This window comes from Pteronotus mesoamericanus, unplaced genomic scaffold, assembly GCF_021234165.1.
Source record: "Pteronotus mesoamericanus isolate MK-2021 breed Mesoamerican mustached bat unplaced genomic scaffold, CSHL_Meso_final contig_2, whole genome shotgun sequence".
In the NCBI taxonomy this organism is placed as follows: domain Eukaryota; kingdom Metazoa; phylum Chordata; class Mammalia; order Chiroptera; family Mormoopidae; genus Pteronotus; species Pteronotus mesoamericanus.
The window spans coordinates 20,022,023-20,035,989 of NW_026555084.1; the positions used below are offsets into that span (position 1 = coordinate 20,022,023).

General features: G+C 42.3%; 1 protein-coding gene across 1 annotated transcript in view; it reads right to left on the minus strand.

Annotated features, from left to right (window-relative positions):
• Positions 1–10,649, minus strand: part of LOC129066770 (suppressor of cytokine signaling 2-like) — a 29,860-nt gene extending 19,211 nt beyond the window's left edge. Inside the window, exon 1 of the mRNA XM_054568602.1 lies at positions 10,435–10,649. Coding sequence (XP_054424577.1) covers positions 10,435–10,649 — 215 coding nt within the window. The remainder of the gene's footprint in view (positions 1–10,434) is intronic.
• Between the last annotated feature and the right edge of the window lie 3,318 nt (positions 10,650–13,967).

A 13,967-nucleotide genomic window follows, 5' to 3' on the forward strand; every position in this document is an offset into this window, starting at 1 on the left:
ACTTTATAGTCTTCAAATTATTCTCTTTTGTAGACAGTATTACTTCTCTACAAGTTCATAGTGTGAACTATCATAGCAGAATAAATCTGTGGCATGACCCCAAAAAAGTGAATTAGTGACTTGGCAATTAAAAATAGCATCATTTACAACCCAGTGAGCCAGCACCTTGAGTTTTCCAAAAGCATCTAATACCTACTTTTGCTTGGGATGCTTTTTTGAGTGCCTGTCCATGATAACTTTCCTTCTTCTCAACCTGAATGGGCCATCAGTAGTCATTCACTGCCACAGGACCCCATCTCACTGGCTACTCTAGACTGGAAAAGGGCTGGAAACTGGGCACAAGCTGAGCTCATCAGAGACTCTAGGGTAATCTGAAGTTAGGATCAAGGAAAAGAAAATTAGTATCTCTACTGTACTGATCAGGTAATATTTGAGTTTGAGAGCCATAGACCACCAGGTTTTGCTATGAGGACTGGGAGAAGCAAAAGCAAGGACTGCAGAGAATAAAAGAGAGAGAAATGTGGAGAGAAGCAGAAGCAAGAGATGGAGAGAGGCTATGACCTGATTTCCCTATGGTTTTACACTTCCAGGTGTTTCTAAGGCCCCAGCTGTGCTTCCTGCTGTGGGGTTCCATATGACAAGTTTCTCTTATGAAAAAATATTCCTTCATTTGTAGCTTGAGTTGGTTTTTGTAACTTGAAACCAGATGTCCTTCCCTGGCTGGTGTGGCTCAGTGGATTGAGTGCCAGCCTACAAAGAGAGGGGTTGCTGGTTCGATTCCTAGTCAGGTCACATGCCTTGGTTGCAGGCATTTATTCTAGTAGCTTTTTAAAAAATAATAATTCACTAAAATGAAATTAATATAACAAAATTAACCATTTAAAAACAAATAATTCAGCCCTGGCTGGTATGGCTCAGTGGACTGAGCACTGGCCTCTGAACTAAAGTGTTGGGAGTTCAATTCCCAGTCAGGGCACATGCCTGGGTTGCAGGCCAGGTCCCCAGTAGGGCGCACAGAAGAGACAACCACACATTGATGTTTCCTTCTCTATTTCCCTCCCTTCCCCTCTAAAAATAAATAAACAAAATCTTTTTTTTAAAGAAAGAAACCAGATGTCCTAAGTAATATAAGTTTTTGTTCCATTGTGCAATCTAGTTTTAACTAATTTTGATTTGTATATAGTAAAAATTGATCTATGATCATGACATAAGCATATGAAGTGAAAATTAAAAATCTATTTCCTTTATCCCTAAATAGCTACTCTTAACAGCATCTTATATATCTCCTAAGAAAATTTTTATAAATATACAGATATATTTCTATCTTATTTTATACACAGAATTATTTTATAAATGTCCTGTACCTTGTTCTTTTATATAGTAATAAACCTACTATATATGTCCCAGTGTCAGAAAATATAGTTCTATCTTATTATTTGTAAAAGTATCATATTCCATGATATGAAAATATGGTAAAATATTTAATAAATCTCCTAGGATTTTTGGTTGTTTTTAGTTCTTTAGTATTACAATCAATGCTGCAATGTCTTGCCCATGCATCTTTGAGTACTTTCATGAGTCTCTTTGGAGTATAAATCTATAAATTGTAATTGCTGGGGCCCATCATTTAGGCTTTAAGGTCAATGAATATTATTTAATCTCCCTACCCCCACCACCATCACCACCACCAATGAGTCTAACTTTGAAGAAAGGGGCATTAAAACCTCCTGTAAGTGAGACCAGAAAGCATATGGAGTAGTGAGCCAGATGAAGTTCAGAATACTAAAGTGTGAAAGAGAACAGAGTTTTGTGTGACAGAAACCAAAAGATGCTTGGTTCTTCCTAATCTGATATAACCAAGGTTACTCTGCTCTTAATGGGCCATATTCAGTCACTATCACGGAGATTTCCATTCACCCACATCCTGCCTGGCAGAGTGAGATGTAACAACTAAAGCCCAGTCCTTCTGTGGTTGGGTTCACAAACTCCGGGGATTCGTGGAGGTGGGAATTCTTTTGTCTTTCTGAAAAAATGGGAATATATAAGGATTTCTCCACCTTTAAAGGTTTATGTGGTACCCAGTGGTTTTCAAAGCACATCTCAGTCCTTACAGGGCTCTGGCATAACAATAATACCCATTTTACAGATGATGAAACTAAAAATTAAAAGTAGTACATGAATCTCCCAGTAAGTTTCAGAGTCTGGGTTCAAACCAAGGGCATCTGGTTGAAAAACAGGCTGCCTTTACACAGTGCCACTTAGGTGGAATAACTGATTTTGACTCCCAAATAAGCTGTTTATTTGTAGCTAGTACAAACTGTTAAGTGATAATGAGCTTTTTTCAATCGTGGAAATACAGCTCTTGTTATGGTTTGAATCTTCAAGTTTCCTCTCTCAAGTTATTGGATCAAAACCCACCACATATTAGAAAAGAATGAACTTCACTGAGCTGAGAGTTTATTAAGCATCAGCTCTTAGGAAATGGATGAGTAAATTCTTCTGATAATTAGGCCCCAAGTCCTAAATTAGCAAAGCTTTCTGAGAAATTTTGCCATGTTAGGAAACCCTTAGAACTATAGAACTGGCTTTCCGCAACCACTTACCACTCTTCTTCCACTGCTACCCTCCCCCAACACAGGCTACCAAAGGTCATTCTTAAATTTCCTTGTGGTTTGAGTTCTGTCATCAAATCAGTGACAGTAAATGTTGGCACACGGCAGCATGCCACTCTCTGTGTCCAGTGACTGTGGGTCTCCGTTGGGAAACACAGTTCCCTCAAGTGACAAGGGAATTGCCTTGCAATCACGTGTGTTAAAAATAGATGTGTACAAGCAAGAGGAACAGCCATGGGAAGTGGGTTTTGACATTTCCCTTGGTCATGTGTGCATCTGTTACCCACCAACTGATTTCTAGAATGTGATTACGGATAGTTTACAGTAACACGTTTTATACCAAATGCCTCATTAATAAAAGTAGGTGACTCTTTAGAGGTACAAATACAAAGTATGGTGAAGAATTGAAATAACTCTCAGGATGACTCAGATCCTGAAGTAAAATAAATTAGCGTAGATTATAGCCTTAAACATTCAAGGTGTTTGTCTCCCTTCCCTCTATTCCTCTTAGCCTACATACTTTCCATCAATGATCTTATTCAGGACCATGGAGTTAAGCGCCTTCACACGCTGGTGATACCACAGCTACATCTCCAGGCCTAGACCTCTCTCCATTGGACACCAAACTTGTGTAGCCATCTACCCTTGACATCTCCAAATGATTGTCTAAAAAGTGTCTCAAAATTTACATAAACAAAACAAAATATTGTGGGGTATTTTTTTCTCAAGAATCTATTTCTTTCCTGTTTTTAACCCAAAAGAAAAAAAATGGTCCCATTTATTTCACCCAGTTGCCCACACTCACCCTGAGGAATCAGCATTGACCCCACTTTTCCCCTCATGTCCAGTTTACCAATCAGCCGGTCAACCTACATCTTTTCATATCCACAGCTCACCTCATCCAAGCCTCCACCTAGCCCCCTCCTAACACATGCCCCTGACTCCTGGCAGCCCATTCTCCCCTGCTGAAACCCTCTGTCTTCCCATCGCACTGAGAATAAAGTACAGATGCCTTATCAAGGTCTGTAATGCTATAGGGGCCCAGCTTCTACCTCCCTGTCAGACTTAGCTCATCCCACTATATGGAAGCTCAGTGTGCTCCAGTGGACTGAATTCTCTTCCTCAAACCTACCAAGCTTGTCCTTAGGGCATTTGCGTCTTCCTCTTCCTGGAATACTCTTCACCTAGATCTTCAGAGAATTGGTTCCCTTTGTTATTCAAGTCTCAAGTCCCCCACCTCGGCAGGCCTTCCCTGAGCACCCTAATCTCTATTTTCCTTAAACCCTCAGTCACTATGACATACATCACCTCATCATGTTTTATTTTCAACATGGTCCCCATCACTACCTGAAATTATATTACCTGCTTTTTAATCTTGGTCTCTTCTACTAGAAGGTGAATTCTTAGTGGACCGGGGGCATTGTCTAACTCCTTGCTGAATTCCCAAAGCCTGACGCAAATGGAATGAGGCCTTGACTGAGGGGACTGTTGCCCCAGGCAGAACGAGGCTGCAGTACTCCAAATGGGAGCTTGTTTGTTCTACCTCTGCCTCACCTAGGAATTTGTTCTTGGGAGAGAAATGTAAATTTGAGCCAGGGCTATCTGATAAATTGAGGCAGTTTTGTCACAAAGTTAATCCAGTTTGCTGCCTCGAGTTCCCAGAAACACAAAAGGCCAGAAAGCTCATGGCAGATTCATGTTTTCATCTACTCTGCAAATATCTATTGAGAGCCTTCTATCTGGAGAACCGAGGACAAGGATTAAGAATCTGGTGGTGAACGAGACAGAAATAGTCCTGCTCTTGTGGAACCATGTCTGGCGGAGGACACATGGTTAACAATTTACTGCACAAATAAATGTTTAATTATTTTGTTAGGGGAGCAAGGGGGAAGGCACAGGATGCTAAAACAGGAAGACCTATGTACCCTGGGGATTCAGAGAAAGGCTCCGCAAGGAACAGCTGTGCTGAGCGGCATTCAGGCAAATTGACACCAAGGACCACCCTCACTAGGCCAGTCCTTAGTCCTGCCTCATTTCCCTTCTTCTTCCCTTAATTGTCTTTCCCTTTGCTAGAAATGAGGGCATTTTTCCTACACAAGCAACACAAGGCAAGGTGACCCCACTGCATGTGACAGTTGGTTGTAGGGCCTATCTGATCAGCAAGGGGAAAAGCAGGTGACACACTTAAGCCATCTGCTCTTACCCTTGCTCGCTCTTACCCTTGCACATACTTACTAAAATTCAGCCCAGAGCTACCCAGTCAGGCACGTACCACCATGACTGCAAGTACTACTACTCTGTCATCATCTTCGCTGGCTAATGTTTACTTAGAGCAGCGTGTGTACTGTCTAGCATCCTAAGCATTTACTTTCCTGATCTCCTTCCATCTTAACCACCACTGTGGTCACTATAACCATTTATGCTCAAGTATGTGTGTGTGTATATATATAAATTCCATATATATATGGAATTTAAGTAACTTCCACAAGACAGCACAAGAAAGTGACAAACCCAGAACTTAAACCCAGGTCTGCCAGCCTACTCTCAATCATCAATCTTATGCTCCTTCTCAGTACTGGAAATCAACAAGTGGAACCTTCCTTAGAGCACTCTGACTTGCTCAAGAAGTTGTTATTAGATACCTCTAGGGTCCTATGCTCCCCAAGATAAATTGAGATAGAAGCTTCACTTATACTCAAAGCCTTGTGCTACTTGATTTTACCGGATGTGCACTCTCTGGGGTAATCTCTTTTTCTAGTCACACTTTGTACTTTCAAGGCATGGTGAGCTTTGAAGATAAGGCCCCATTCATTCCCAGAAACTATAGTTGACTCAGAAAACATTATGACCACTTTGCTAATAAGACAACTGAGACAGAGGACCAACATGCTAATATGGCCCAAATCTCGTAAGTTGTATGCCAAGCAGATGACAAACTGCAGGTCCTGTCTCCTGTGGCTTAGGCTGGTTACCCACGGTCTCTGAGCTTCAGCTTCGTCATCTGCAGCATGAGGGACCTTGGCAAGGGCTTCTCTGAGAACCGCCCTTTCCTGCAAATTCACATGCTCCACCTTTGGGCTTAGTGGCTGCCACTTAGCTCTGCCTGCCCAACAAGTATGCTCTTTTCTTTTGGTGGCAGCTTGTTCATGATCCTGTGGGGCACTGCCCTTCCGTGGGAGCCCACTTGCAGCTCCCCATCAGGGAGGGCAGGGCATGTGGATCAGCAGCACCCCCACAAGCACAGGGGGCAGCGTGGTTTCCCCGATGAAAATGAAGGTGTTGGTAAGCAAAATGCACTATGGCCATCACTTAGGGACTACTCGATGTGCTTGAGAACTTAGGTTTTCTCCCAACCTGGATGCAAGAAGCCCCAGACCTGGTTCAGTCACTAAGATCCCTTGAAACAGGAAGACAGGAAAAGCATTGGAGGGAACAAAGGACAAACATGGGGTTGAGCAACTTGTTCAAGGTGAAGCTCTGAGGAAGGAAAACAGGCCACTTGTTCCTTACTCCAAATTTTCTTCTAACTGCCCTACTCCTTTGCGCTGGAAGTTTGCACCAGGCAGCAACATTTTCCCATTATACAAGGAAAATTTGTTTTTGTTTTTAAAGACTGAAGCAAAAGACCTCCGGACTAATTTAAGGCCACTTTGGTGAAAGGAGGCAAATGGGACACCAAGCCATAAAGGAACTTGTGAGATAACAGAAGAAAATAGTGGTCACACTTCAGACCAGAAATGGCAACGTTGGCCAGAGGACTGATTCAGGCCCTCTGATGTGTTATTCAGCATGTACAATTGGTCTTTCTAATTGGACTAATTGCCAACATTTAAAGATCAGAGTATTTCATATGAAAAGGTTTTGCATGGGAGCATTAGGCTAAAAATTGAGGAGCAGCCTGTCTCCTGGGGACTCCTGTATAAATAAATTCTCTGTCCTTCGTGTCTCTCAAAGCTAACTCTTCATTAACATGAACTGTTAGGCCCCAGAGCCATCTGTGTTTTGCAGCCTCTCTCTAGATAACTCTACAGCAGCAGCTGCAGCAGCCAGGAGCCAATGAAGATATTTCCCTGAGCTTTCATGCCCACCCTAGAAACTGAGCTGCTCCTAAAAACGCTGTCAGTACCTGTGCCGTTTATCTTGTCATGCTCTGTCAGCCCTCACTTTGAGGAAGAGAACCGAAATCAATACCCAGACTCGTTGGAGAAAATGAGATCCATTATAGATGGGGCTTACATTTCACTTAGGCTTCTGCTGCCAGCCCCAGGAGTTACAGAGGAACAGCTTGAAGGACGGTACATCAGTGAGGATGGGATAGAATGAAATGAAGAACTGCACCTGCTGAGGACCCGCCGGGCAGAGGACCCAACCAGCCTCTCAGAACTGCCGGGGCCTGGATGGGGCGAGGTGGAAGGACGGGCCCTGGTTGAAACTCTGAACCCCATAAAGGAGCTAGAGCCTAACACAGAAAAAAATAACACAAAAATGTCTGAGATGTATGTACAGACATACTTCAGAGAGATTGCATAATTCTTTATTCAATTAAGTAAGTAAATAAATCAATCTTTATCCCAGACGACCACAGTAAAGAGAATATTGCAGTAAAGCGAGTCACACAAAATTTTTGTTTCTCAGTGCATATAAAAGTTGTCCACACTGTACTGTAGTCTAGTAAGTATGCAATAGCATTATCTAAAAAATAATATACATAAATTAAAAATACTTTACTGCTAAAAAATACTAGCCATCATCTGAGCCTTCAGGGAGTTGTAGTCTTCTTGTTGGTGGAGGGTCTCGCCTCACTGTTGCGGGTTGCGACCGATCAGGGTGGTGGTTGTTGAAAGCTGAGGTGGTTGTGGCAACTTCTTAAAATAAGACAAAAGAAGTTGGCCACACAGGCTGACTCCTCCTTTCATGAACAATTGATTTTTCTCGTAGCATGTGATGCTCTGACAGCATTTTACCCCCAGTAGAACTTCTTCAAAACTGGAGTCAGTCCTCTCAAAAGTCTGCCACTGCCCTTTCTCAACAGAGTTTATGGGATGTGCCAAATGCTCTGTTGCCATTTCAACAACCTAAACATTTTCACCAGGTGCACATTCCATCTCGAGAAATCGCTTTCTTTGCTCATCCACAAGAAGCGATTCCTCATTCATTAAACTGTTACCACAAGCCTGCAGCAATTCAGTCACATCTTCAGGCTCCGCTTCTAATTCTAGTTCTCTTGCTGTTTCTACCACATCTGCAGTTACTTCCCCCCAGCGAAGTCTTCGACCCCTCAGAGTCATCCATGAGGGCTGGAATCAGCTTCTTCCAAATCCTGTTAATGGTGATATTTTGACCTCCTCCCATGCATCATGAATGTTCTTAATGGCATCTAGAACAAAGAATTCTTTCCAGAAGGTTTTCAATCGGCTTTGCCCAGATCCATCATAAGGATCCTGTCTGTGGCAGCTACAGCCTTACAAAATGTATCTCTTATTAATAAGACTTCAAAGTGGAAATTACTCCTTGATCCATGGGCCACAGTATGGATGTTGAGTTAGCAGGCCTGAAAGCAACATTAATCTCCTTGGACATCTCCATCAGAGCTCTTGGGTGACCAGGCGCACTGTCAATGAGCAGTGATATTTTGAAATAAATCTTTTTTTCTAAGCAACAGTGGGCTTAACATATTCAGTAAAACATGTTGTAAATAGACGTGCTGTCATCCAGGCTTTGTTGTTCCACTTATAGAGCACAGGCACAACAGGTTTAGCATAATGCTTAAGGGCCCTGGGATTTGGGGACTGGTAAATGAGCGTTGGCTTCGGCTCATAGCCACCAGCTGCATTAGCCCCTGAGAGCCTGTCCGCTGAAGCCATGAAGCCAGGCAATGACTTCTCCTCCTAGCTAGGAAAGTCCTAAATGGCAGCTTCTTTCAACAGAAGGTTCTTTCATCTCCACTGAAAACCCGTTGTTTAGTGCAGCCATGTTCAGTAAGCGCCTTAGCTAGATCTTCTAGACCACTGGCAGCAGCTCCTCTGTCAGCCTCTGCTGCTCCTCCTTTCACCGTGTGTCACGGAGGCAGCTTCTTTCCTTAAACCTCAGGAACCTGCCTCTGCTCACTTCAGACTCTTCTTCTGCAGCCTCCTCAGCTCTCCCAGCCTTCAGAGAGTTGAAGAGAGTTAGAGCCTTATTCCGGATCAGGCTTTGGCTTAAGGAAATGTGCCTGGTTTGATATTCTATACAGACCACTGAAACTTTCTCAGTATCAGCAGTAAAGCTGTTTTCCTTTCTTATCATTCATGGGTTCACTGGAGTGTTGCTTTTAATTTTCTTCAAGACCTTTTCCTTTGCATTTACAACTTGGCTAACTGGTGCAAGAGACCTAGCTTTCAACCTGTCTTGATTTTCAATATGCCCTCCTTACTAAGCTTAATAATTTCTAGCTTTTGATTTAGAGCGAAAGACATGTGACTCTTCCTTTCACTTGAATATTTAGAGGCCATTGTAGGGTTATTTGTTGGCCTAATTTCACTATCGTTGTACCTCAAGCAATATGGAGGCTTGAGGAGGAGTAAAGAGATGGAAGAATGTCTGGTTGATGGAGCAGTCAGAACAAGTACAACATTTATTCATTCAGGTTGCCGTCTTATGAGGGTGCAGTTTGTGGTGCCCCAAAACAATCACAACAGTAACATCAAAGATCACTGATCACTGATCACAGATCCCTATAACAAATATAATGATGAGAAAGTTTAAAATATTGCAAAAATTACCAAAGTGTGACAGACACACAAAGTGAGCAAGTTCTGTTAGAAAAATGGTGCCAATAGACTTGATAGGGTTGCCATAAATCTTCAGTCTGTAAAAAAAATGCAGTGTCTGCAAAGTGCAATAAAGCTAAGAGCAATAAAACAAGGTATGCTTGTAGTCAGGTGAGGGCTTAACAGTTCTATTTATTGGTGGGTTTAAGCAATTATAGAAAGTTAATAAGTAAACCTTTAGGTCAGAATTAATTTTATTTTTATTCAATAAATTGGTTCTTCATTTATACATTCAGCAAACATTTATGGAACATCTCATGTGTGTCAGGCATTGTCCTGGGATTTGGAAAGTCTGAGCACAGGAAATGAGCACAAGGTTAGTTTTATCTTGTTACGTTTACTTGTTTTAGTTCATTGATATAAATTCTAGCCTAAGTTTTCCCTAAACCTCTGTAGTATATGACAATAAAATCCTAAAATAGTAATTTCAGGGTTGGAGTCAGAGGAGCTTTTGACAGAGACAGGTAACAGATTCATAGCACAGGAAGAAAAGCTGCCCTATCGGTAAAAAGTTTTCTAACACCATCCCATATATATATTTGTTTGTTTATAAATTACATATACACTTACATACAATACAATTTTTATAAATGATATGTAATAATTGTTTAATACATTGATATATAATTATTATAGTTATGTGTTAGAGTATATTTTGCACATTATGAAATAAAGAAATAATTTGAAAAGAATAACATTTTAACTTATTTACTATTTTTAAAAATAAAAGTCCTAATGTTTCCCTGTCACCCTGCAATGAATTGTCCTGTGCGCTTTCTGGGGTGTGTCACCCCCTGGTAGAGACCAGCTCCTAAAATTGTCCTGGGGCTCTATGGGGAGAGTATCCGATGTTCACATCAACAGGAATTCAGATGGCCTTCACCGATCCAGTTAAGCGGATGATGAATTGCCCGCTCAGCCCCTGCCCGCGGCTGCTGAGGTCCCAAGTGCCCCGCTAGCCCATTTCGCTCACAGAGCACAGGGCGATCTTTCCGGAAAATAGACCTGCTTACAGAACCCCCCTGATTCGCGGCCCTTCAGAGGCTGGCTGTGCAGGGACCCGAACGCACAGAAACCCCAGGTTCTCGCACTGCACGGCCCTGACCGTGCCCGTGGCCAGGCCCCCTGCCCCCACGCCCCTGCCTTTCTTCCAGGCTCTACCGCCGCGGCTTGTCCCGCCCCAGGCCGCCCCCGCGCCGCTGCCCTGCCCGGAAGGCCCTTCACCCATTCTTCACCTTGGATGCCACCTCCCCGGGGACGCTTCCCTGACCCTCCCATCCTAAGTCCAATCACCCGTTAATGTTTTCTCATCACATTTTTTATTTTTCCTTAACAACACTTATAATAATTTGAAATCACAGATAGATTTGTGTGCCTTCTGTTTAACATCTATCTCCCTGATAGATAAAAAGCTCTACAAAAAGGAGGATTATTGGGGCATCGGTAGCTGCCAAGGATGTGTGGCCTGACCAAGTGGGTGGTATTTAGCATATGCTCAATAAAGATGGATTAGAGGAAACAAAGGAAATGAAAGAAGAACAAAATTAAATCCTCCATAAATATATAAGTTCATGCATATGTTTTTCAGAGTCCTGAGAAAGAATTAGAAATTTTCTAGGAAATAGATTCTAGCAAAAATATTGATGAGGTTCCCTAATAATACCTGCCAGTGAGATATTAAATGTGCCTGTAAGTACAGGAAAAAGAAAAAAAAAAGTCAACTAAGCTATGCCCACAGTAAGTGCTCAAAAGAAGTAATTTAAGGGTTACGTTCTGGGTTCATGATAAATACTAAAAAAAAAAAAAACAAAAGAAATTGTTGAAAGACTGGCTGAATGAACAAATGATTGAACAAGGCATAAAGAGACCAGAAAAATATTAAATACTAAAATAATAAAAATAATATTCAGTCATCATAAACTAGCTAAATAGAAGGAATATAAGAGTGATACCACACAGGAGTAATACATTAGAAATCTAGTCGTTCATATTTATATACAAGTTACTTCATGCAGACACCACTTCAGAAACTTTATAAGTATTAACTCATTTAATTCTCACAACCGTCCTTACAAGATAGGTTCTATCGTCCCCATTTTATAGACAAGGAAACTGAGGCACAGCGCACAGCGAGCCCACTGCTCTGTAGCTGGTGAGTGACAGACTCAGAGGTGCAGCCCAGGTGAGGCCTGAACAAATTGCACTGATCCTGCCGCTTTTAATTAAACGGAAATATGTACAAGGTTGTTTCAAAGAGCAAGTTTATCCTCACCCATGTGCCATAAAAGAGATTTATTCCAAATTGTTAGTTTTATGATACCAAAAAGGGGCTGTTTGCCTTTGAGGTTAGAAGTATGTCTTGATGAATGCCCTGACTTCCCACGGGTGCGGGGAGGAAGGCCACCCCAGGATTATCAATCTTTACAGAAGGGAATTCACTTATTCAGCACATTTTTATTTTATATCTACAGAGTTTGAGTCACTGCTCGGACCTGGGGATTCAGCAGTGACCCAAATAAGCCTGGTCTCTGCCCTCCAGCAGCTTGTGAGTGGGTAGAGGAGGGAGGCAGTAAACAGCTCCTCATGAACGGCCTGTGAGAGCAGTTAGGGAAGAAAGTCGGCCGCTGAGAGCAGGGAGGGGTCAGCCCTGGAGAGCGGCTCCGAGTGAAGGGAGGCTCCGGTGGCCTCTGTCCCAGCCCTCAGCATGTGGCCAAAAGATACTTCTTTGAGTGGGTGACCTTGGGCGAGATGAGACATGGCTCAGTGCCTCCATTTTCACATCTGCAGAATGTGGATAATAATAATACTCACCTCATGAAAGTACTATGAGAATTACATGAGATAGTAATTGTGTAGAACTTAGAACTTAGAGGGTAGTCAGCACTAAATAAATGTCATCTGCTGTCATTGTTAGTATAATAGTATTATTCAGAACCAGAAATCTGAATCTAACAAAATTTAAAAGATATTATGGGAGGTGGGCGGGGGGGGCAGTGGTTATCAATATGAGAGGATACTTTAAGCTCATAATCAAGATGCATTGCCACACCACATCACTGAGGGGTTTGCTAAAGCACCTACAAGATCCGCCAGAACGGCTCTCCCGAAAGTGTCCCTGTGTCTCCATGTCATCCTGAGTCTGAGTTCAGAGTAAGAGAGAGAGGCATCTATTTTGGCTTTTCCCGAAAACTAAATTGGGTGTAGCTGGTGTCCCAGGCACTGCATCCTGATCAAAGGTTAATAAAGTGACTTGGGGTTTGCAGGAATGGGGTTGGATTCCCCTTCGCCTTTTGCCAATTTTGGATGTATTATTATGAAGTGATGGCAACTACATCACTTTAAGTAAATTTAAAAATTTTTTAACTTTAGTGTTTATCATTACTTTTAAACACAGCAAAACCATATTCAGACCCACTCATACTACTTCACTTTCCCTCTGGCTAGAAAACACGTGGCCTTAAATTGTATTTTGCATTTGCCAGGTTTCTAGATTTCCGTATCAGGAAAATAATTGGAGGTTCATATTTCCCATATTAAATAGAAAAATTCATAGTGGAGAGAAACTTCCTGGGAGCATCACCTGTCCTGCCAGGGCAGTTTCCCAGGGTGTTCTGAGGCCTACCCCGTACAGGAAAGAGGGAGATACCCACCTCAGGGACCTGCAAGGAGGCGTAGGCAGGAGAGCGGAGAGCTGATCACCAGGCCCGAACAAAGGAAGAGAACTATTTACACCTCCCATGAGTCATTAAGAAAAGTCTCTCCGGCATGCTCAGGGGCCTCTTGAACTTTGAGATTTGGATTTAGTCCAGACACGAAATATGGAAAATTACTGTCTATGCAATGTTTTCATCTCCGCCACCATTTCGCCTCACTTTCATCTCAGTTGAAAGACAGAAGGCAGGTACTTGCAACCGCTCCCTGTGATCGCTGCAACCAAATTGTTTATGTGGAAATTAGGAAGATTTAGGAATCAAATGACATGTGGGCATTGTAATCAAGAGAATATCTTCAGTCCACAAGACTGTGCCCATATGGTAATGATTCCATTTAGATGCTAATTCTAATTCACTTTTTTCCTGGTATGTAAAATAGGGCTCAGCGTTGTTGACTGTTCAGTGAGCAAGAGAATGAGACCTTTGTTTATATGAGCCCATAGTGTTGGTTGAATGAGTGACCAGAGAGAGCGTTCATAGGGATTACAGAAAACATACACACCCAAGCACGTGCCTGTCAGATAACTTCAAAAATCACTTAAATTTCTGAAGAAGAGACTGCCAGTTCCAAACCAGTAATCCCAAGCTTGTCGCATGAGCAGATGTCTCCTTAGCAGCTGGGCCCATGCATCCCCATCCCAGAGAAAAGGGCTAAATACCCTGCCAACAGCAGAAAATTTCACCCTGGAAACTACAGTCTGTCCCCCGAAGGTCCTGTCCCCTTTAAGCAAATCTTCCCCGCAAAAGAAAGGCATGTTTATTTGTATTTTCAATTAAGTTGACTATTTTCCACATTTCCTGCTGATGAGTCATTTATGCAGGTTACTGAAAAA